General features: G+C 43.2%; 3 protein-coding genes, 1 long non-coding RNA gene and 6 other non-coding genes across 10 annotated transcripts; 9 read left to right on the top strand and 1 right to left on the bottom strand.

Moving 5' to 3' along the window:
- Positions 1-2123: 2123 nt before the first annotated feature.
- On the top strand, positions 2124-5973 carry LOC121724864. Its single transcript, XR_006035313.1, has 12 exons — positions 2124-2213; positions 2773-2852; positions 3055-3137; positions 3351-3405; positions 3628-3689; positions 3897-4012; positions 4233-4345; positions 4550-4632; positions 4846-4900; positions 5128-5240; positions 5446-5561; positions 5760-5973. It is a non-coding gene; the product is annotated as an uncharacterized LOC121724864 (long non-coding RNA).
- Positions 2896-2990, top strand: LOC121678590. The gene has a single exon (XR_006021272.1). It is a non-coding gene; the product is annotated as a small nucleolar RNA SNORD14 (small nucleolar RNA).
- On the top strand, positions 3177-3271 carry LOC121678588. Its single transcript, XR_006021270.1, has one exon. It is a non-coding gene; the product is annotated as a small nucleolar RNA SNORD14 (small nucleolar RNA).
- Positions 3733-3828, top strand: LOC121678585. The gene has a single exon (XR_006021267.1). It is a non-coding gene; the product is annotated as a small nucleolar RNA SNORD14 (small nucleolar RNA).
- LOC121678586 lies at positions 4387-4483 on the top strand. Its single transcript, XR_006021268.1, has one exon. It is a non-coding gene; the product is annotated as a small nucleolar RNA SNORD14 (small nucleolar RNA).
- LOC121678587 lies at positions 4672-4766 on the top strand. Its single transcript, XR_006021269.1, has one exon. It is a non-coding gene; the product is annotated as a small nucleolar RNA SNORD14 (small nucleolar RNA).
- On the top strand, positions 5282-5377 carry LOC121678584. The gene has a single exon (XR_006021266.1). It is a non-coding gene; the product is annotated as a small nucleolar RNA SNORD14 (small nucleolar RNA).
- A 1060-nt stretch (positions 5974-7033) lies between the features above and the next one.
- zbtb11 (zinc finger and BTB domain containing 11) lies at positions 7034-16115 on the top strand. The gene is made up of 10 exons (XM_042111697.1): positions 7034-7595; positions 8025-8284; positions 8758-8989; positions 9792-10804; positions 11147-11503; positions 11981-12392; positions 12692-12809; positions 13222-13380; positions 14177-14352; positions 14934-16115. The coding sequence occupies exons 1-10, from the start codon at positions 7286-7288 to the stop codon at positions 15479-15481; spliced, it is 3585 nt and encodes a 1194-aa protein (XP_041967631.1). The 5' UTR covers positions 7034-7285; the 3' UTR covers positions 15482-16115.
- Positions 16116-16560: 445 nt separating this feature from the next.
- LOC121724859 (peptidyl-tRNA hydrolase 2, mitochondrial-like) lies at positions 16561-17291 on the bottom strand. The gene has a single exon (XM_042111744.1). The coding sequence runs from the start codon at positions 17174-17176 to the stop codon at positions 16643-16645; it is 534 nt and encodes a 177-aa protein (XP_041967678.1). The 5' UTR covers positions 17177-17291; the 3' UTR covers positions 16561-16642.
- On the top strand, positions 17258-20159 carry smx5. The gene is made up of 5 exons (XM_042111748.1): positions 17258-17376; positions 17923-17990; positions 18143-18173; positions 18273-18332; positions 19541-20159. Exons 1-5 carry the CDS (start codon positions 17374-17376, stop codon positions 19664-19666), a joined length of 288 nt encoding a protein of 95 aa, XP_041967682.1. The 5' UTR covers positions 17258-17373; the 3' UTR covers positions 19667-20159.
- Positions 20160-23710: the final 3551 nt, after the last annotated feature.

The raw sequence follows: 23710 nt of genomic DNA, 5'->3' as shown, positions 1-23710 counted from the left end.
TGCCACACTTATTTGTCAGTCATATTGTTTTTTCTGAGCACCCGAGGCTCAGTTTATGTTGCTGCAACTGCTGTACAGCCATGGTAAAAAATGTAACAGCATTTGCAGTCTCCAGTAAATATGACATATCAGTCACGACACAGCTCTCCCAGAGGAGCTGTCTTGGCAAGAATACAAAATGTTCCCTGGAATCCCACATGGAGACAACGTTTTAGCACCCTCTGCCTGTAGAATATTGACTGAAAATGTCAAAAGAAAGTTATGTGAAACTTGAGATATGTAGCATGACTAGGCCTATAGTTTAGCAACAGAAAGTTATTTACAGTTTTTCTCGATTGCTTTATTGCTTGTGTCAACTCTGACATCACATTGTCAAAACAGTTAACACACAGGTCTAAACAGAATCACTCTGGCCAAAATGACACATTTTGCTGGCAAAAGACTGTAACACTCTCAAAACATTTAAAACAAGCAGAAACAGCCAATTTTGCCTTCAAACAACACAACTTGCAGTCAAATCACTGTTCGCTTTCAATCAATCATTACACACTGCACAACAAAATGTTACAGTTTTCTCGATTGTTTTGATGCTTGTGTCAACTGACATCACATTTTCAAAACAGTTAACACCCATGTCTGAACAAAAGCACTCCGGCCAAAATAACACATTTTGCTTGCAAAAGGCTGTTACTCTCTCACACTGGACAACAAAATGCTAAATAGTTCTCAAAATGAGCATTTTTGCTGTTTGTTCCATTTCTTTCTCATTTTTTTGGTATCAGAAAAAACTGTATGTACCAAATAAAAAATAACTGTATTCATTCCTCCCAAGATGCAAGACCTATAAGCACCTATACAAGACAAATTTCAATGAACAACTTTTCATTGAAATAGACCTACAGTAAAACACCTTTTGTAGTTTTCTTCACCAAATATAGGCAATACAATACTTCCTCTAAATATGCCTTAGATCCATACTTGCAAATAGCAACATAGAACAGACATGGTATCTCTTATGGATGATTGCTGATTGAAGAATTTTGCAAAGGAGTTTTACACAGGTGTATCAGAGATTCAGACGTATGCAAGGAATCTCTACCACCTGTGAATAGTTTTCCTTTTGTTTAGCATGCAGGGAAACCAATAGTTTGGGGTCTTTGAATGACATCTGTAACTGATTTGCAAAAGGGTGTGAGAAATGTGTGAACCCAATGAAAAAGTGTAAACACATTTGCAAGAGATGACTTCTGCTGTGCAAAGAAGGTGTTCATAAAGACCAAGTGGATATATCTAAAAAATCACTCACAATGTAAAAAAGTAAAGAGTAAAGAGCATGTGAAGTGATTAAGGTCTGACCCAGTGCACTGACCATGATAAGGTGTGTGCGTGAGCATATGTCAACTGGCAGATTTCACAGGATAACACAGAATGAGCCTAGGCAGGAATGTCTCTTCGCCAGATTACATCATAGCTGCTTGGTTAATGCAGTGGAGGAAATGATGATGAGTCATTGCTCCCCGGCAACCTGTGTCGGCTACCGGTTAATAATTTGTCCCTGTCGTGTGGTGAAGACTAGATAACTCAATAATATATTTGCATGCATATAGGTTTACATTCCAAACGTTTGAACTTCATTTTAGGCTATTTGCATATAATCCAGCATCATGAATAAGCTTGCAGTGAGTAGCCTAGCTAAAAACCACACAATAGGCCTAAAGTAGCCCACAAAACAAAAACACCCACCACATAGGCTAGTTCATGAAGAATTTAGTGCAGACAAAACATACACTAAATGTATATGACCATCATTGGTCAGAGCCATAGAGGGTCAGAGCCAGAGAATGTCTAATAAGGGACGTAGACGGGCCCTAGTCAGAGCTCTGTCATTGGTGAAGCAACAGTGCCTCTTCGCGTCCATCCAGGGTAGTATTTATCCTCGCATTTTAAACGAACTAAAGGCTCAACTTACGAGACAGCAGTGTGAACGAAATGGTGGAAAAGGGCGTGATATTATTATCAGAGCCCTTATTAGACATTCTCTGTTATTATTATACTTTTGAAGTAACGTTTTAAAATTTGAAAATTAACTGTTCCTTGACTTCCGTCGCAAATATTCTACGTCAGAGTCCTTACTAGACTAGCCGCGCTGGACACGTGTGTTAGGTCTTTTTGCTTCATGATTCGCTAGACTCTGAACGTCTGTATGCAGGTCGGTGAGTATTGATTAGCAAGTAGCATTAACCTAATTAAGTTACAATATTACCATGCTAATATTCTGTGTTCTATTAAAAGCTCAAGAAAACACTTGTATCACACGTTGAAAGCATAGTGTTCGAGAGTTGTTCAGTTAGCGTAACAGTTAAGATCTGAGTAACGTTAACGATTGCTAGCTAACGTTAGCAAACTTAGTTGGCTTTTCTCAAGAGTAATCAATCCAATTGTACTTTCTTCATAAGCAGATTGAATATGTTAATATATATGATAAGTGGTAGTGAGTAGGCAAAGATATCTAACGCTACCAAGATTACTATCTGTCTTTTTCTTTACCCTCGTGTGAGCCTACACGTGTTAGAAGTCCAGATATTTTTACTGAGTTACTACTTTGTGATTTGATGGTGGTACTTAAATGAAGGGAGTACACTTGCAGTGTAGGATAATTAGTATGATGCGAGAATTATGTGCACATTGTTGAACAACGCATGTATCCTGGTTTACAGTGAGCCTGTTCCCTCAGTGATATTTCTTAAACTCTGAATTTCTTCCTTCTGTTAGATGTTTGCGATTGGGCGTTAGAATGTTCTGGAATTCTCGCTTGATACTGCGATTTTCAAAGGAGGTCATGGCTGATTCAGGTAAGAAGATCGGTTTCAGAGTGACATAAACTTCTAGTATTACTCGCTGTGATGACGTTTATTCCTGCCATTCGTAGTTTCCACCAGAGGTTGTAAAACCAAAGATGGCCCAAGTACCTTCCTTGGATGTCTGAGCGAGAATTGATGGTGAATTATACAGGATTACTATGGAAATGTTTTTAAATGTCTTCTCATCATTCAGGTTATACTTGAATACTCCCTGTAATCATTGGTGACTGGGTGGCTCTGATTTACATACTGGCAGCAAGAATAATGGAGACAGTGGTGAGTTAATTGGCCAGTTTTCTTGGCTTGTATGGGACATCGCTGTGATGACGTTTATTCCTGCCATTCGTAGTTTCCACCAGAGGTCGTAAGACCAAAGATGGCCCAAGTACCTTCCTTGGATGTCTGAGCGAAACTTCTAATGAAATTGTTACTGCCGTAAGAATGATTATGCTTTCAGTGATTTCCCTGCTTCTCTGTGTTTCTCATTAGATGATGGTCCAGGACGTCTTGGATCTACAGTGTGAGGATACAAAAGTGGTTTGAGGTGAGCTCTCGGTGACTGTCAACTCAAGATGGTAAATCTTGTTTTGTAATTACGCTGTGATGACATTTATTCCTGCCATTCGTAGTTTCCACCGGAGGTTGTAAAACCAAAGATGGCCTAAGTACCTTCCTTGGATGTCTGAGCGAAGTTTAGACTTAATTTTGTTTTTGTTCTGTAAATTTTAAATGTGTTAATTGTTGCCGTGCTCTTTTGATTTCTTAGGTGGACGATGACCGTTCTGGGTCTGCAGTTTCAAGAAGATCTGTTTTAGAATATGGATTCATGTGAGTGTCTATCTGACCCTGGTTTTGACATTGGTCTTTCATCTCGCTGTGATGACGTTTATTCCTGCCATTCGTAGTTTCCACCAGAGGTTGTAAAACCAAAGATGGCCCCAAGTACCTTCCTTGGATGTCTGAGCGAAGTGTCTATGTTGAGCTATGAAACTTCTCTGGTGCAAGATGAATAATGTTTTTCTCCTTTTTCTCCAGAGTTGAGTCGTCTTTCACTGCATAGAAGTGCCACATGAAAAGATGTGCCATGCTGTTCCGTCAACTACTTGGCAACCAGATGGGATTACTGGACATTGGATTCCAACACTTGTGAGGTGTGTGTTTGTAATTTGAAGGGTCATCTAGTTAGCCACGCTGTGATGACGTTTATTCCTGCCATTCGTAGTTTCCCCCAGAGGTCTTACGACCAAAGATGGCCCCAAGTACCTTCCTTGGATGTCTGAGCGAGATGATTGCATGCCTGTCTAGTATGAAGTAAATTTTTTAATGCATTTGAAGTTTTTCAAAGACAAAAATCCTCTCCACTTTTTACAGGATTTTGGGTTGTGAATCTAATCGATCTATGTGGCAGTTTTGTCTCGCAAAACCACTGGGAGTGATGACTGCTATAAAGGAGCCCATTACCACTATTTGGTCTTGAACATCAGGTGAGGACTGAAATGGGCTGTTGAGTTAGTTGTAGCTAGCCTCGCTATGATGAAGTTTATTCCTGCCATTCGTAGTTTCCACCAGAGGTTGTAAAAACCAAAGATGGCCACAAGTACCTTCCTTGGATGTCTGAGTGAGAATTGATGGTGAATTATACAAGATTACTATGGAAATGTTTTTAAATGTCTTCTCTCATCATTCAGGTTGTACTTGAATACTCCCTGTAATCATTGGTGACTGGGTGGCCCTGATTTACATACTGGCAGCAAGAATAATGGAGACAGTGGTGAGTTAATTGGCCAGTTTTCTTGGCTTGTATGGAACATCGCTGTGATGACGTTTATTCCTGCCATTCGTAGTTTCCACCAGAGGTCGTAAGACCAAAGATGGCCCAAGTACCTTCCTTGGATGTCTGAGCGAAACTTCTAATGAAATTGTTACTGCCGTAAGAATGATTATGCTTTCAGTGATTTCCCTGCTTCTCTGTGTTTCTCATTAGATGATGGTCCAGGATGTCTTGGATCTACTGTGTGAGGATACAAAAGTGGTTTGAGGTGAGTAAACTGTCAACTCAAGATGGTAAATCTTGTTTTTAATTACGCTGTGATGACTTTTATTCCTGCCATTCGTAGTTTCTACCAGAGGTTGTAAAACCAAAGATGGCCCCAAGTACCTTCCTTGGATGTCTGAGCGAGATGATTGCATGCCTGTCTAGTATGAAGTACATTTTTAAATGCATTTGTAGTTTTTCAAAGACAAAAATCCTCTCCACTTTTTACAGGATTTTGGGTTGTGAATCTAATCGATCTATGTGGCAGTTTTGTCTCGCAAAACCACTGGGAGTGATGACTGCTATAAAGGAGCCCATTACCACTATTTGGTCTTGAACATCAGGTGAGGACTGAAATGGGCTGTTGAGTTAGTTGTAGCTAGCCTCGCTATGATGAAGTTTATTCCTGCCATTCGTAGTTTCCACCAGAGGTTGTAAAACCAAAGATGGCCCCAAGTACCTTCCTTGGATGTCTGAGCGAAGTGTCTATGTTGAGCTATGAAACTTCTCTGGGGGAAGATGAATAATGTTTTTCTCCTTTTTCTCCAGAGTTGAGTCGTCTTTCACTGCATAGAAGTGCCACATGAAAAGATGTGCCATGCTGTTCCGTCAACTACTTGGCAACCAGATGGGATTACTGGACATTGGATTCCAACACTTGTGAGGTGTGTGTTTGTAATTTGAAGGGTCATCTAGTTAGCCACGCTGTGATGACGTTTATTCCTGCCATTCGTAGTTTCCCCCAGAGGTCTTATGACCAAAGATGGCCCCAAGTACCTTCCTTGGATGTCTGAGCGAGAATTGAACTTTTGTTTCTATTTGATTGTGTATGACGAGGGTTAATTGTATTCTTCTATCCACAGGTTTGCCATGCCATTGATGACCACACCTTCCACAACATCACTATTGCAAAACAGTCATTGGTGTTTACCTTCAAGGCCATTCACAGTTAACCTGGCAATAGCCAGATGAATTTCGCTCTGCCTAGCTCCACTCATCCATCTGGAACCGATCCATTGAAGTGTTGCTTCAGAAGGCTGGGCCTAATCAAAAAATTGCTTCTACGCTATGTCACATCTATGAAACTCCCGCCCTGCGTCCTGATTGGCTAAACCATAAAGTTGGTTGGAGAAATCGCTCTCAATGGAAGAGGTCCCAGATGGATGTGAGTGAAGCTAGGCGGAGCTAAGCGGAACGACATTCATCTGGCTAGGGTCAGGTTAATTCACAGTACCACCTTGGGGCATTCAAATGAAAGGCAGATTTTCAAAGCAAACACAAGGGACCAGGCTTACTGTTTTTGTTTATGGTTTCACATACTTTAGAGGGCTATCCTCATGTTTTCAGGCAAATTAAATAAAGGCTGGATGAAAGAATCAATGTCTTGTGATTAATAATGACTTATTTTACTTGCGAGTTCTGAAATTGGTGAGTTGGACTACACCAATGATGTGTTCCCAGCTTGAGTGCAAATGTTTCATATTTTAAATTCCACTGACATGGGAGAAATGGAGGAATAAGGTCATGGTTCAAGTATTAAAGCCCTGATAAAGTGTGTACTTAATATTTGGACGTTTGGAAATTGCGTGTTTGTTAAATGAGCCAGTAAACTAGCCTACAGCCTCAATCACTGTCTAACTTGAATGGTAAACGTTTTCCAAGTCCGATATTTGTCTCCCTGAATACGAGGGCATTCATGACACCCCTGATTGTGTTCAAATTCGCATATTTCTGTACTTGTAACTAGTAACTAGTGAGTACTCATCAGGTATTGTGAGTAGGAAGTATGCGAATTGGAATATAGCCCCTATATCAGTGCTTGTTTGGCCCACATGATGTAGCGTTACCAGAGAATGTCTAATAAACGGGCTCTGACGTTACTCATTTAGCCCAATGAGCTGGAATGATATGAAGTTCATGTGTCATCCATGCTAACGTTAGCCTCTTAGCTCGTTATGAAATATTGACTCAAATTCGAAGAAAAAAAACGAAGGCCTTTGTAAAGAAAGCGTTTCAATAATTTAAACATGCATGCATAAGTACGTTAAGATAACTGCCACCAACGTGTGTGATATCCGGCGAGAAACACTGATTTAGAAATGTTTACATATCATGGCTTACAGTCCCGTCCGGAGTCGACGTCCACCATTTTTAACGCAATATCCGGTTGTGCAGCAGCCATTTTGTCTGTTCATGAAAGTCCACCCCACACGGTCAAGAACTGCAGTTCCCACTTGGAAAACAATAATAATAATACTGTTTGAGTCGCTTTAAAGGTTCTTTATGGAAACGGATAAAGGCTGAAAAAATATCTGGTCATATTTTAAGTTCGAGGAGGCTTCTCCCTTCGGCTTAGGTTTTTGCGGTGTAAGCGCTATTAGAGCGTGATATGTCGTGCGAGGAGAGCTACTTAGCCATCCGGCGGTATCTGACCGACGAGCGGGAGCCATACGCACCCGGAACGCATGGTAATACCAAAAGAAAGATACGCAAGGCAGCGGCTTGTTATGTCGTGCGGAACGGAATTCTGTACTACCAGCGTCGGCAGAAAGGCCAACATGAATTCACCGAGCTGGAAGTTGTCTTACAGGCCGGACGAAGGAAGGAACTTATCGATGAAGCACACATCACTGCCGGAGGAGAACACCTCAACCAACATCAAACTTGGGAAACCATCTCTCAAAAATACTGGTGGAGGGGTAAGAAAAAGTCCACAGGCAATGTCCTATGCAATAACAGTTTTAGACGTTCAGCTAACATTATGACCTTACCCATTTACCACTAACAGCTAGCTAAATAGCTAGCCTTAGCCAATTTACATTAACGTTAGCCGTCCTAGTACATTGACATTATCAGATAGACGAACGCTATTTTCTAAACTCATCATCATGAAGTACTACACTAACTTGACAAAGCCACACCTGTAAGCTTTCAGTCGGAGGCGAAATGGACTTACTTTACACAATATAGTGAGTGAATAGTTCGGTCACATCCAAATTTGACATCTGAGCTAGCTCACTAGACAGGAACATAGCCTCTCATGAACTTGACAGGCATTATGTTGCGCATGCATTACATCAGTTTGGCTTTGCCAGCGTGAAGTTAACAGTAAATTGTAATTTTCACAGGTATCCTAAAGCAAGTCAAGGATTACATTAGAGAATGTAGTCAGTGTCAAAGTAGGCAGGACCGCGGCCGAGCTTCCACCGAGGACGGCATCGTTCAGGGGTTTGGTGGGCGGCCAGGAAGACGCAGAGCTGTCGCTGTTGACGTTAGCGATGAAGAGGAAGGTGAAGATGAGGAAGAAATTGACGATCTGGACTTTGTCACGTCCACCCAGTCCAAATCGAGGAATCCTCGAGGAGTTGACAAGCACGAACTGGTATTTGTAAGTGACCGATCATAACTAGTTCTATATATTTTTTTTATCAACAGGGGCAGGCATTTGATGAATGGGTTGTCCTTCCCTGTGCTACACTGTGTCGGTAGTTTTTGCGATATTGTTGACATATATTTTTTCTTTGACACTTACATATAAAAACGTTGACACTTGAAATGGAGGGTCTTGGTTACTCACCCCGGACTGGTCCGTTAACCTCTGATTAGTATTCCTGTTAAACTGTAATGTGAGTGCTGGCCAGCAGGCTGGAGAGGCAGTAGGAGCAGCTACTGTACTACACTGTTGTTGGTGGTGTGCCCCACTCGCCTACTGACCTGCAGCACTCATCCACTATTTTGTGCCACTGAAATGTAATGAAGCAGTAGCAACAAAATTGTACATAGAAGAAACACAAGTTGTGTGACTCCAAATTTGTGCACACTGTATTAACGACTTCTCCCTTTTTCTTTGTGTCTGGGCAGGTGGACTCCAAGGGTGTGGTAAAACAGTTTTTGACCAAACATGGACAGTCCATGTTGGACAAATTAAACCAGCAGCGGCTCAATAACCAGTTCTGTGACATCACCCTGCTGATCGAGGGAGAGGAGTTTCGCGCCCACAAGGCTGTGCTGGCTGCTTGCAGTGACTACTTTTATGAGCTGTTCATTGAGAAGGGGGCGGCGGCCAGCCATGAGGCAGTTGTGGACCTTTCTGGTACGTTTGGGAGGGAATATAAAAGCATAGCCAGCATTTATATTTACATGTGTTCATTTAGCAGACTCTCTTTATCCAGAGCAATTTACACATGTCAATTATATTACAAGGGCAGTTCGGACGTTAAGTGCCTTGCTCAAGGGCGCAACGGTGGAAGCCAGGAATTGAATTTCTGGCTACTGCATGCTAGACAGGCTCGCTGCTTTCAGACACGTCCTCCACAGTATGTGTAGGTCTTTATCAAACGGAGGTCCAACCCTTTGGGTGATTCAGATATGATGCCAACATGTGGACATTATGTGTGAACGACACTTTCAGACATTAGCTTATTTACATAATGTCCGTCGGAAATACTAAGAGGGATGTGTAAGAGTAGTGTAAGAGCCAGCTAAGTATGGAGTTCCAAAAGTCCGGTTATGTTCAGATATATGGCCCAACTGCTTGACATCCGCAGAACATGGAGACTTACACCAAGGCTGAAAGTCTAGTTGCCAACACTGCGTGTCACACGCAAAAGGCAAAAAATACCAAAGAGGCAGAGTAATCCACTTTTTAAAATGTCTTTTGAACTGAGTGGATTACTCGGCCTCTCCGGCCCTTTTTCTCCTTTTTAGTGTGAGCTTTAGCTTTTGGGAATTGCTTTCTGTGTGCAGGCTTTGCACCACCACTTGGAGTATAGCCAATTCAATTAATTAATATGAAGTCTTACTAGAAAAGACCTGAATATGAGTATGAGACGAAGGGGGTCTGACCCAGAGCTCATTCCTCGCTGTTCATTGGGGTGTTTGCCTTTCTATTGTAGGTTTCAGCAAGGCCAGCATCTTGCCTCTGCTGGACTTTGCCTACACGTCCAACCTGACGTTTAACTTCTGCGTGATGGCTGAGGTGGCCACGCTGGCCCGTCACCTACTCATGTCCGAGGTTCTGGAGATCTGCGAGTCGGTGCATCGGAAGGTGGAGGAACAGAAGCTCACCGTCTACCAGAGGGGTGACATTCACACGGTGGTGTCGACGCAGACCATGCCCCAGCAGACTGCCACCGACCAGCCGGGAACCTACATGGTTACCATGCAGAGCGATGGCCAGGCTGTGGTCACTCACACTGGGGATGGTGAAGCTGGACAGCCCCTGGCTGTGATTGCCCATCCAGGGATGACTGAAGCGGGGGAGTCCCTTGCGCTGCTCGCACAAGCTGGGCAGGTCGGGGCTGGAGAGTCCCTGACTCTGATGGCCCCCAGCGCGGATGGTGGTGCTGGCGAGACCATGACTGTCATCACTCACAGCGGGCAAGCGGGATCAGGCGAGTCCCTGGCTGTGGTTCAGGCCTGCTGGAAAGTGGAAAATGGGGCACAGGGCGATGCCTCAGCTTTGCCTGAGGGCATGGAGACTGGCCCTTTCCTCATCAGTGTGGACACAGGGAAAGTGGCCTCCCCCGCGGTGGTCCAGATGACTGCTGCAGTGCCCCCTTCAGAGAAGGAGGACCCTCCTCCTTCCACTCAAGAGATTCCTGCTCAGCCTGACCCAGCACCTCCTCCCCCGAAGCGGAAGCGAGGACGCCCAGCTAAAGCCAAACAGGAGCCGGTCCCCGTGGTGGAGCCTGAGGAGGAGGTGGTGACTCCAGAGCCAAGCCCTGCAGCGCTGGAGGAGGCGCAGAAGGAGGAGCAAGAGAGTGGCTCAGATGACCCCAACAGGAGGCGTCTGCGACAGCGGTCCATGGGCAAGGGGGGCTACGTGCGCCTCCACATGGGCCTCGAGCAGGAGGAGCAAGAGGAGGAGAAGAAGGCTCCAGGAACTCCACGTTCCAACACTTTGAAGGTCATTACACATTTACTCATTTATTCCATAATGGGTACAGGCTGATGCAAGTGCTATCTAAATATAGATTTATTATACTATATAGATATAGCATTTCAAGTGCAAATCGTTATAATTGGGTTGTTGCTGTCTTTATTATTTTGAAATGTCCCTGATGTGCAGAAATATATTTTCATAATGTTCAGAAATGGAACAGCAAAAATAGAACACTCATTGATGAGATAAAAATGTATATTTTGCTTGCGAATAAGCACTCCCATTGTGTCAGTGCTGTGAATTATTCAATGGGTGTCATCAATCAATCAAAGTATCAATCAAAGTTTTTGTTGTATTTCCGTTCAGGCAACTCCGCGGGCAGTGAGGAGAGGACCCCGTGGGGCCCAGACCCCCAAGAAGAGCGACTCTGAGGAGACTGCAGCGGCGGCTGCCTCTGTGGCGGGGCCTGTATCAGAGGGGGTGGAGCAGACCGAGAGCCAAGACGTGGCGGCGGTGGCGCCAACGTCGACAGCGGAGGAGGCTGGGCCAGGTGGCGAGGAGGTGATGGAAGGCGTGGCGGAGAAGCCGGCGGATGAAGCGGAGCTGGACAGTGCGGTGGACGGAGAGCACACGTGCGGCGAGTGTGGTATGGTGTTCGAGCGGCGCTACTCACTCATCATGCACACGCTCAAGCATGAGAAATCCCGTGGATTCAAGTGTGGGGTAGGTAGCCTCTGTGTCTCTGTGTTTGCATGTCTGTGTGTGTGTGTGTCTGTGTGTGTGTGTGTGTGTGTGTGTGTTTATGTCCTGATGCAGTCTTACTGCCTCTTAGTGAGTAGTGCATTTAATCATTATTCTTGAAAAAATGTCATAGTATAAAGTACACACCAGCATAAAATCTCTTTCGCATTAATAACGTAACATAAAAAGAATACCAGTCTTGCCCGCCTAATGTATTCTTTTTAGACAGTTCCGCATTAGTAACGTAACATAAAAAGAATACCAGTCTTACTCGCCTAATGTATTCCTCTTTCCTTTGTGTTTTTGTTTTGTTGAGTGCGCACCACCTTGATTGAAGTAACCAATACAGTATTAAAGTATAATATTGTGTCTCAACACTTTGTTACGCCCCTTTATATGACTCTATGTACACTGCTGCAGGTTCCTCCTATGACTTATTACCTCCCTCCCCCTACACAGCTGTGCAATAAAGACTTCCAGTACGCGGCGTCCCTACGAGCCCACATGGCCCGGCACAAGCACCAGAAGACCCAGCGGGCCACGCTGCCCCGGCCGTCGCCGGACGACGCCCCCGTGGGCGACGAGGGGGGCGAAGGAGAGGGCAAGCTCAAGCCTCGCACCAAGCGGGAGTTCGTGTGCGACATCTGCGGCAAGACGCTGCCCAAGCTGTACTCTCTGCGCATCCACATGCTCAACCACACGGGCGTCCGGCCCCACGCCTGCCGCGTCTGCGGCAAGACCTTTGCCCACAAGCACAGCCTGAAGATGCACCGCGCGCTGCACGACGCCGCCAAGCAGTTCCACTGTGGCATCTGCAACAAGTCCTTCGTCAGCAAGCGCAGCCTGGAGGAGCACACCAGCATACACACAGGTCTGTCCGCATGACAAGGAAACAGTTTGGCCAATGTGGTTCATCCCTCTTTGAATAGAAAGAGATCAGAAGTGGTGCAACATGTTGTTGACTAATAGTCAATGCATGATGACCGAAGATGATAATATTTGAATGGTTCTCATGAGTCTCTATTTGTCAGAAAGATGTTGTACCACATTTGAGCTTTTCTGTTCAAAAAAGGGTGAAACGCCCAAAAGATGGTTTCCTACTCTTTGTAGAGTCATTGTAATAAAGTACAAAAAAAAGATAAATGACTGAAATGACATCTTCCCTCACAGGGGAGTCCAAATATTTATGCACAACTTGTGGGAGGTCGTTCCACAGGGCGTCAGGCTTAAGTAAGCACCTGAAAAGACACCAGCCCAGGCCGGAGGTCCGAGCCTTCCAGTGCTCACAGTGAGAACACTTTTAATTCGCCATCTTTTTTTTTCTTTAGTTCTCTCTCACGCACATGCACGCTCACCTTTTCTCATTTTGTCACTCTCTCTTGAGTTTAGTTACCGTGACCATTCATATGTTGGAAAAGCGAAAGTCAGAGTGATAACCTGAATATAATTTATTAATGAAGTAGACTACTTTCTATTAACACAATGGAACACAAATAATTCTAAAAATATCTCAATTTAAAAATTGCACACACATAGTCCTTTTCAATCGCCCACTCACTCAATCTCTCTCTCACACACACACACACACACACACACACACACACACACTCACACACACACTCACATTCCCTCTCTTTGGTGCACTGCTGGACAGCAGATACGCATGGTTTCTTTATCTGTGTTTGATTGTCTCTGTCTAGCTGTGATAAGAGTTTCTATGAAGCCAAAGACCTGCAGCAGCACATGAACAAGCACCTGGGCCTCAAGCCCTTCCAGTGTCAGGTGTGTGGGAAATGCTACAGCTGGAAAAAGGACTGGTACTCCCACGTCAAGTCCCACACGGTTGCAGAGCCCTACAGGTGAGCTACGTCTTCTTCTTCTTCTTCTGTTTCTTGGCAGATTGCTACTTTTTGTAGTATACCGCCACCAACTGTACAGGAGAGTGTGCTGTGTCTTCACAGGTTATTCTCCTCTGGAAGGGCTGTGCGACTAATCAAATTGATTAATTAATCATCGATTATATTTTGCAACAATGCCTTGAGTTTGAAATAAATCTTTGCTGGGTTTTTTTTTGTTCCAAAATCATTGTTTCTAAAATCATTGAGTAATCCTGTAAAATAATCATGATCTCAAAATAGAAAGAAATAATCCTGATTATGTGTTTTTGCCATAATCGAGCAGCCCCACTTACGGGTGACTGTCTGTTCATAGTCCAGGCACTGATGTGATTGTGTCTCTGTAAGAGCTTTAAAGGTCTTGTACATGAGAGAGAGAGAGAGAGAGAGACTGATTAAAAATTTGCATTGGTTTTTTGAATGATGCAACATCCAAAATAATCCTTGGTTGTGCAATTTTTATGTGAATTTGATGGACGATTATAATTGACTGTTTATGAGCTTATACAGTTTAAGGGAAAAGTCTTTGTCTTTCTTTTCTCAGTTTTCTCTTTGACAGTAGTTCATTGCTAATGGCCAGAGCAACTATGCAGTAACGCCTGGAAACTAAACCATTTCTGGGTGGCAACTGCTCCGGTCAGGGCTTTAGACCTTGTGAAAGAGAGGTTCATTTATCCCTCGGTTTTTACAGGTCTCCCCCTGTGAACGCCTTGTGATGTTTTACCGATTAGTGTTAGACGTACCTGTGTTTCCTCCTCAGGTGCAACGTGTGTGGGAAGGAGTTCTACGAGAAGGCCCTGTTCCGTCGGCATGTGAAGAAAGCCACGCACGGCAAGAAGGGCCGCGTGAAGCAGAACCTGGAAAGGGAGTGTGAGCACTGTGGACGCAAGTTCACTCAGCTCCGAGAGTACCGCCGACACATGAACAACCACCAAGGTTAGTAGTACACACACACGCACATACATGCACATGTGAGTCTTCAAAACATTGTTACAGATAATACAGTAACAAACAAACACTATAGTGCATTATCTAGGTACCCAAAGTGTACATTCAGAGATTGTTTTCATTAAAAATCCCCTCATGGCCTTAAAAGGCTTAAACAGAACTTCACTCCTTCTCCCTCATATCTGTCCTCACCCACTCTCTGCACACTGTTCATCTAGCAGGTTCTTTGTGTCGTGATGAATTGTCCCACTCCCAAGCTCTAAGGATTGGCTCTTTACCCTTATGTTTCACTCATGGACTGATGCCAGAATCGTCCCACTTTGACTGCGATTGAAACGATGGATTGAAACGATTGACGAGTGGTTGAAACAATTGATTGAAACGTAGATCCAAAGCAAAACTCCTCGGCTATGACATTGACTGGTTATTTCACACATGATCTTGTAAAATGTAGCAGACACCATACGGACATGTTAAGGTTAAAAGGTTGATTTTTCTCCAGAGGTGGTCTCTAATGAATGTATCCATGTGTAGTTGCTAATTCAGCTCTGCTTGCCTTTCTTGCCCAGGAGTGAAACCATTCGAGTGTCTGACATGTGGTGTAGCGTGGGCCGACGCTCGCTCTCTGAAGCGGCACGTGCGCACGCACACGGGCGAGCGTCCCTACGTGTGCCCTGTGTGCCAGGAGGCGCACATCGACGCGCGCACCCTCCGCAAGCACATGACCAAGCTGCACGGCGACTACCTGCCCGGCAAGATCATGCTGGAGAAGGACACGCTGCAGTTCCACAACCAGGGCACGCAGGTGGAGCACGCCGTCAGCCTGCTGGCCCCCGAGCTGCCCCCCGAACTCCGGCCCGCGCAGCCCGCCGCGGGCACCGAGGAGATCGAGACGGTGCTCATCACCGAGGAGACGGTGGAGGCCATGGAGGCCGTGCAGGCCGTGGAGGCGGGAGCGGCGGCCGGCGTGGCGACGCTCTCAGACAGGAGCATCATGCAGGTGGTGAACTACGTGCTGGCCCAGCAGGCCGGCACCAAGATGGACGACTCCCCTGACGTCATCCAGACCATGGAGGTGGAGGTGGCGCACGTGGCCGAGGTGGCCGAGGTGGAGTGAGACCAGAGAGAGACCACACCCCAGATGGAATAGACAATGAGCTCAGACGTAAGAGGTCAACACCGCATCAGCTGACTCGGTTCTGAATACGGTCTGCAGGTCGCAAACGGAATGTAATGTAAATAAAAAATCTAATGGTTTTGTGAACTTTTGTCCTGTGTTGTACAGAGACTGTATCCATGGAGACTTTAATTAGCAGACCTCTCCTCTTACCTGGTCAGTATAAATACCTGCGCTTGAGTGAGTGAGTGAATGAGTGAATGAATGAGTAAATGAGGGGGAGAGCTTGTAAAAGTTATGTACAGTTTGTGTATAGTCTTATTTTGAATGCTGTGTTCTGTTTGAAAATAATGTTCTTTTCAGCAGTAGAGCACTGGGTTTAAAAATGTTTTTGAAACCCTATGTACATTGTAATTTTTTTTTTTTCCATTTGGTTGCAGTTTCTATGCATCAAATATGTGTGTTCTTCCATGTTGTTCTTTTGTTGGGTTCCAAAGGAAAAGCCCCAAACACCTGGCTGTAGCACTGGATAAGGCCGCTGTGGGTTTAGCATGTTCATCAGGACCCTCATGTGTCCATACCTGAAACAACACAAATAGTCCAAAATAAAGAGCCTTTGGCTGCAGGGAGGCTACATGCTGTTTAGTGTGGTTATCTTTTCAAACTGATATCAGTGGGTCTCTAGCATGGTTGCGGCAGATGTCATTGAATGTGAAGTCCAAGGTCTACTACTAGGCTGTCTTAAGTTGCCTTATTTAATGATAACTTGAGTTTTGACTTGACTTGAGACCTTTGACTTGAGACCTTTGAACACGTTGCAATTTGTAAACACCTCCTGTCAGTGATAATGCCTCTTAAAGGATTAAACCAAAAATGGGGAAAGGATGGCATACTTCCAAAAAGGTGTGTGTGCATATTTACATTTGATCGAAGACTGTTAAATGTCGCCATCTGCTGGAATATAATGGTCATAGCATTTCGATTTATGAAACGAAGGCGGCCTACAGGTTGCAGAGAGATGTTCGCTTTACTTCCCATCGTATAACGACGGTGGATACACGGAAAAATAACCATTTAACCGCTGACAAAATAACACTTTATTGCATTTAAAGGTATGACGTTAAGTCGAACAGGTGTGAATCCTGGACACGCACAATACATTCAATATAATTTTAAATGTCCTGTGATCTTGTCTACAACACCTTCGGGCCCTGGTCCTACAGCAAGAACTGTTTTTGAACCTGGGGCTGTCTGGGTTCTCCCTGCGTCCTGGATCAAACTGACAACTAGGCCTGATTCCTTGGCTTGGCGATAAAGTTCAAGTAGAGACTCTTCATTGTCGGCCTTGACCACCACTTTAGGCTGGCCACAAAACTCCCACTGCTGAAGAAGATTCGGGTTTCTTTTCTGAAGCTCCTTGTATGCGTTCACAGCAGCATGGGAACACTGAGCTGCTACTTTGCCTTTGCCCATGTTTAGGTCCTTTCGTACTACGAGTGTCAGCTTTACCTCTTCACCCAAGAGGCCAGTTTTACGAAAACTGCTTCCACTTTTATGCCGAAGAGCTGTCATGATGACAGTCCCCATACGTCCCCTGAGATGCCATCCAAGGAAAAGTCCACAACCGCTGGTGACAACGCCCATTGCCATTAAACTATATGAGGTATCCGTTTGGACAGTATATGAGTCGGTCATTTCCCTACGTCCACAAACATAGAAAACATGTCTTTTCAATTCAACACCTCGGAAAACATGGATATGAGGCACAAGAGAGGGCACACTGATGTTGGTCTCACATTGATGACGTTTAGCACACTTAGCCAATGAGAACTTGACTACACTATTCCCGGGTGTGAGTTCATTCTGATGCGACTTTGAGAAAGCGTTTGAAAATGGTAAGATAAAGCATGTTTGAGGCGTAAAACGTAAATTTTGAGTTTGTAGGGGCTTTATGGGCAAAATCGAATGTTACCAATGTAACTTTAGTCTGTTTTTGTTTTTACCAGTGAGCAGATTGTTTTCTATAAACCTCACTTGATGCGACGAAGCTGCTCATTCATTGTCATGTTTCTCTAGCTAGTTGGCTAGCGAGATATCTAACATTTAGGCACAATTTGGTATTGATAAGTCATCCATATCAAGGATTGCAGTGTTGAATTGCAGGTGATGAAAGTTGAAAATACTTGCAACAATTAGGCCAGGTGAGATCAGTGATTTGTTATCGTTGATTTAGCGCTCTGAGAATAGTGTTCATCATGATCCACACTAAGTACCTAGCGTTTTTATCAGCTAGCTTGTGTAGGGTCAGTCGACTGTAGTGTGTACACCAAAAGCGTGTTTGGCTCATGTCTGGGTGCTTGTGTGAACATGCGTTAGTCATCGTTAAAAAAGACCACTGTGTCTGACAGCGAAACACTCATGTCAGTATCCTCTCTCCACAGCTATTCTATTCCTTCTTCAAATCCCTTGTGGGCAAGGACGTCGTGGTGGAGCTCAAGAATGACCTGAGGTGATTAAACACTTAACCGTTAGGTACATGACATGTGCACTATTATAGTGGCACGTCTTGTAATTGAAACAATTGCACCAAACACAATAATATACAAGTAAAACCACTGATGCCCTTGATTATGTTTTTAAACAAATGCCCATCTTTTGCAGTATATGTGGCACACTTCACTCTGTGGACCAGGTAGGACTCCAGATCTTAAATATGTAGACAGCTTTACAGAACATTTTCCTGTGGCTTACATTAACAGACTCTGAATCTTCCCTTTTTTCTGAAATGTAGTATCTGAACATCAAGCTGACAGACATTAGCGTTACTGACCCAGAGAAATATCCACACATGGTAAGTTGTTGAGCTGTTTGCTGTACAGCACATGAAGAGTGTTTGCTGTTTATGGACGCTTGTGTTTGGCATGTTTCCTTCACAGTTTCATATTTAAGAATCCCAATATATTATTCACATACCATTCTCTCACTCGAGCCTCAATATTCCTTGCAATCTTTCTTAGAGGCAGCTAGTTGTGGTATCAACTTTGAAATTCATTCCATCTGGTGAAAATATAGGGCAAACTTTAAAAATAAGACATTGTCAATTATATTGCCAAAAGACACTAATTGGTATGTCCACACAATACTTATATCAGTGTGTGTTGTTGATCCTGTTGATCTTTCTGCTTTTTATGTCAGATAATGGACCATATGCACAAAAGGCTCTTAAGCCAGATCATTTATTTCCGGTGGAGCCAAGTGTTGTAGCTGCTGCTATTGTTAATGTAACTAGAAAATGTAATTTCAAGGAAATTACCAGTGCATGAAAATATAAACATACTGTATATTAACATAAAATGCAAAACAAACTTTTATTCGATAACAGTTGGCAGAAGCCATAGTTGATAACAACTGACAGATGAAATGGCTGGCCAGCTCGGGGCCCCAAGCAATTGCTTGGTTTGCTTGCCTTCTAGCGACGGGCCCGATTGTAGTTAATGGTTTGAAGCACGTATCGAAGCTTCAGTGTCAGACTGCCATCACTAGTAATTAGTATCTACACGGACCTGGTTGGGTGTTGCACCTAGTGATTCAGCACGTTACGATGTAGAAGGACTTATGCGTGTGTCAACATTTGTTATTATTGGGCAAACAATATGTTTAGTGTCGGAGTGAACATGTAAGGAGCAAACTATTATAGAAGAGCTGATGCTTCACCTAAAATAAATGAGCTGGCTTAAAAGCCTCCCGTGTATTTGGTCCTTTCACAAGTTTTAGACCAAAAGTGCCTACATGTTTTACTGCTCATGACCATGTCAGTGCTCCTTACTGCTCTGTAAAATTGTAATTTGTTCTTAGACAGGAGGGCCTGTTCTACATTTAACAACATGCAAAATCTATGCTGTGTTTGACATCTGTTCTACATTAACATTCAAAAATTTGAAATGACAGTGTAGTAGCATACCTCGTCAAGAGAAAATGAGATGCTGATACAAACTATGGCGTGTGTATGGTGTGTCTGTCTGTGTGTGATGGATTTTCATGCTTGCTCACTCTGTCCAGTTGTCAGTGAAGAACTGCTTCATCCGCGGCTCGGTGGTGCGGTACGTCCAGCTGCCCGCAGACGAGGTGGACACCCAGCTGCTGCAGGATGCTGCCCGCAAGGAGGCCATGCAACAGAAACAGTGACGGAGACTGGACTGGGATGTGTGTGTGTGTGTGTATGTGTGTGGATGCTTGTATGGTTGTTTGTTTTCCCTTTTTCTTCCTGTTTTTTCTTTAAATTATGCTCTCTGTGTGAGACGCATGGATCGTAGATGTTTAGATCTGACATGATTGACAGAACGTTTCCCTCCAAATTAAGTTCAGTTTGTTCTGTCATAGGAAGTTATATGATCATCTTTGTGGTAAATGTATGGAAGTAGTAGAAGAATGATTGAGTTCATTACACCATGGTGAAATTATTATGTTCTTTTTTTGACCCCCCCTCTGAGGATTTTGTGAACAATATACTCCGTACTAAGGTGTGACATTCAACAGGTATTTTCTCATTTATTCAGGATTCATGTAAATTGTTTGCTCAAGTCTTTGTAACTTGTAACTTCTTGTAACTGAACATATTTTGTTCATTTAATTAAAATATCAATAATTTTGTAATAAAGTTTAGATGCCAACACATAAATTGGCTGTGTAATTGTAAAAAAAATCTGCTGGTTTTTGTTAGTCAGTATCAGGCTTGGAATTTCACCATTCTGGGGGCAAGGCCACTTGGCCTTCAGTTGGGCATATTTGGTGGGGGGCACAAAGGCCACATGTCAGGGCACCAAGGCCAAAGTTAACTATTAGTAGTAGGCTATAAAAATTATCAAAGTTGTATTTAGCCTATTCACTGCAGTAGACCTGCATCACTGTATGAAACATTACAAAAACATGAAATGAAAACATGACATATTACATAGAACTGTAAATCATCTGACTATCTAATATTTACAGATATCTAGGCTATATATAACATTTATTTTATATTTGGCCTGTTATGAAATAATGTATTGAACAATTTAAGCACAGCTCAGCTTTAAGAAACTCAAATAGCCTAGATGCATGCTTAGCCTTTTGTGATCATTAAGGCTACTTTTACAAACTCTTAGTCAGCTGTCCTCTGATTTACCAATATATAGGCGATATTTGTAACATTTATTTTGTATTTGGCCCGTTATGAAATTATGTGGAACAATTTAAACACATTGTAAAACTTAAAGCCCAAATTTGGAGACATCCATGTATGTCGAACTTTACTGCAAATTCAAAACTGGATTACTCTGGAACGGCTAACTGTACAGGGGACTGCTTTACACCTTTGTGTTCGGTAAGGTCTCCTGTTTATTCTGATATATGGGTTGTCATGTGTTAAAAGAAGGGTTCGTAAAGTATTACACCGAGATGAATGGGTATGGAGATCATGGGACGCAACACCTTCAGTAGAATGTATGATTAAATTGAATTATATTATTTACTTTTCTCGCGAACCGTTCAACACAGCAATTATCGGCTAACATCGTTTAAAAGCTGAGAAAAAGCTCTTTCATGTGATACATGGTGTCTGTGTGATGAATAGGCTACTTCGCGAGTAGTTCAACATGAGAATGGGTGAATTTGGACGCACTTTCTTTCTTGCGCTGCCACTTTCTCCACTGCGTAAATGACTAAATTAATTTGCTCTGTGAATGCTAAGATTATTTTGACAGGCCACAGGTTAAATAAAAATCGCTAGTAGGACGCAAAGCAGAATATTGAAAGAAGGGGGCACCAAGGCCACCGTGGCCTGTAAACCTCTGATTTTCAAAGGGGCCTCACGGCCATCGCCGTGAAATTCCTACCCTGGTCAGTATACTTTTGGACACAATTATAGCAATAAACACTCATCAACTATGTTCTTTGTCAGCATTATTGATGCTTTCATATCAGGGTTAGCATTGAACATTTAAGATCTTTGTGTCTATAGAATAAATAGATATAGCTATTTCCAGTGAGGTGTTACATGCAGAGTAGTTTAGATGTAGCTATTTCCAGTTAAGTCTATAATAATAATAATAATTATAATTACATTTATGTGATGGTTCTATCAAGCAGGTGCAGTACCAGCATACTGAATATCTGTATGTTTTGCTTTTTATGCTTGCATCAAGAGTTTTCAACATTTTCCTTTGATTATCATACATTATAACAATCAACAGGTAACAACCAGTTACCTTATGCAACCCCATAAGTTATTGGTGTGCTATCGACTAGAAGAGGATGCTTAAGCAATACTTTCTCATAGTATAGTAGTATATATACTCTTTTGATCCCGTGAGGGAAATTTGGTCTCTGCATTTATCCCAATCCGTGAAACACACAGTGAGGTGAAGCACACACTAATCCCGGCGCAGTGAGCTGCCTGCAACAACAGCGGCACTCAGGGAGCAGTGAGGGGTTAGGTGCCTTGCTCAAGGGCACTTCAGCCGTGCCTACTGGTCGGGGTTCGAACCGGCAACCCTCCGGTTACAAGTCCGAAGCGCTAACCAGTAGGCTGAAGTTCCCTTGAACAAGGCACCTAACCCCTCACTGCTCCCCGAGCGCCTTAACTGTTTTTGGAGCCCACGTACAAGACAAGGCAGGCTTACATAGCACAATTCTCACACATCATCTCAGATTTTTAAAATGTGAAGTGCATCAAAACACTTGAAGAACCCAATTTAAAGGGACACCAGGCAAGCCTGATGCTTTTTCTCTACGAAACTCCCCCTCGCTCGGTCTGAAGCTCTTTTCCTTTTCTTTGTGTCTTCCGTCAAGGGTTTTCGATGCTTCTTCGCCGGCTCTGCCATTATACACACGTTTGCAACAATCTCTAGTGTTTCGTTAGCCTGCCTCTGTGCTGTAAACTGATCCTGCTTCGGTCGGCGGGTAGGATACACCGAACTTGCAAGTGGGATATTCTTCCTACAGGCAGCAGGGGCGGGCGAGAGAGCCTTCATTCGCCCCGTAATGAGTCATTTAACCATATACCGACTTACGAAGATGATTAATTAACACGAAAATGTTGCCTGGTGTCCCTTTAAGAGGATCAGAGCAGAGAGTCAAATACAGTGCATGAAAATGCACTGTTCTGTTATCCGAAGTCGTAGGTCTTGAAAAGGACACGTGGGGAATGTATTTTTCACTTTTGTAAACTTTATACTTTTTGAGATATTAATAAAAAACAAGCTTATTTTTCCCCATAGACTTTGCATTAGCACTATGACATCACAATGGACTAATTAACTTGATTTGCACCTGTATCAACTTCCAGCTGCTCACTATTAGGACCCATCAAAGGGCCAGTTAAACTGATTGCACCTGCATCAACTGCTTTCTGCTTAACTAGGCCAACTCTCTCTGTGTCTCTCCATTCTACAAGGATATAAGGCACATTCCATCCAACTTTCTATCCACTCATCCACCCATTAAACTATCCATCAACATCCATTAAACAATCTGCCTATCAACATCCATTCAACTTTCTGTCTATCAACATCCATTACACTATCTACATTCAACTTTTAAACTATATACTCTGTCTCAGGCTTTATGCATACAATCTGGCTCTCTTAAGACTACTATTTCCTCTGCCCACAACTGTTTCAAAATAAATGTCCTCACTACAATAATTCACTATTAAATAATTTAACTATTTAAATACTCAACTATTTAACTGTTCAGCAGCCATTTCAACTGTCAGTTGTTATCAACTATGACTCCTGCCAACTGTTTCCAAATAAAAGCTTGTTTGGCATTTTATGTTAATATACAGTATGTTTATATTTTCATGCACTGGTAATTTCCTCGAAATTACATTTTCTAGTTATATCAGTTAACTAAAAGCACCTTGCTATGATTGGAGCACCTGATGACATCTGGAAATTGATTCCAGAGCTGAGCTGCATATCAGCTCAAGCCACCACACAGCAATGCAATTTGTTAATTTAGTGTTCAATGAACTCAGCATGGTATCAATTATCTTAAAAGGAATGTGAAGAAACACTGCCACCTGCTGGTTAAAGTATAGTATTGCAGTGTATTATTGGCCTCTGTGAAGCCTGGCACATTATTAACCAATAAGGAGCTAGCTGCTATATTTGTTTGTTTGGAAGGAGAACTGTTGCGCTCTGCATCATATATATTAAAGCTAGATACCGCATTGGGCTCCAGAACTTA

The sequence above is a fragment of the Alosa sapidissima genome, chromosome 12, assembly GCF_018492685.1.
Source record: "Alosa sapidissima isolate fAloSap1 chromosome 12, fAloSap1.pri, whole genome shotgun sequence".
NCBI lineage: Eukaryota > Metazoa > Chordata > Actinopteri > Clupeiformes > Clupeidae > Alosa > Alosa sapidissima.
The sequence above is the reverse complement of the archived record's forward strand: the minus strand, read 5'-3'. Positions and strand labels throughout refer to the sequence as shown.

Excerpts from the sequence above, each read along its gene's own strand:
- smx5 (XM_042111748.1), top strand. Across the intron at positions 18,174-18,272 it reads CACTTCACTCTGTGGACCAG|TATCTGAACATCAAGCTGAC; the intron begins GTAGGACTCCAG and ends TCTGAAATGTAG. Across the intron at positions 18,333-19,540 it reads CAGAGAAATATCCACACATG|TTGTCAGTGAAGAACTGCTT; the intron begins GTAAGTTGTTGA and ends CACTCTGTCCAG.
- LOC121724859 (XM_042111744.1), bottom strand. The coding sequence starts at position 17,176 with ATGACCGACTCATATACTGTCCAAACGGATACCTCATATAGTTTAATG.
- zbtb11 (XM_042111697.1), top strand. The coding sequence starts at position 7,286 with ATGTCGTGCGAGGAGAGCTACTTAGCCATCCGGCGGTATCTGACCGAC. Across the intron at positions 12,393-12,691 it reads GCACACCAGCATACACACAG|GGGAGTCCAAATATTTATGC; the intron begins GTCTGTCCGCAT and ends CTTCCCTCACAG. Across the intron at positions 12,810-13,221 it reads CGAGCCTTCCAGTGCTCACA|CTGTGATAAGAGTTTCTATG; the intron begins GTGAGAACACTT and ends GTCTCTGTCTAG.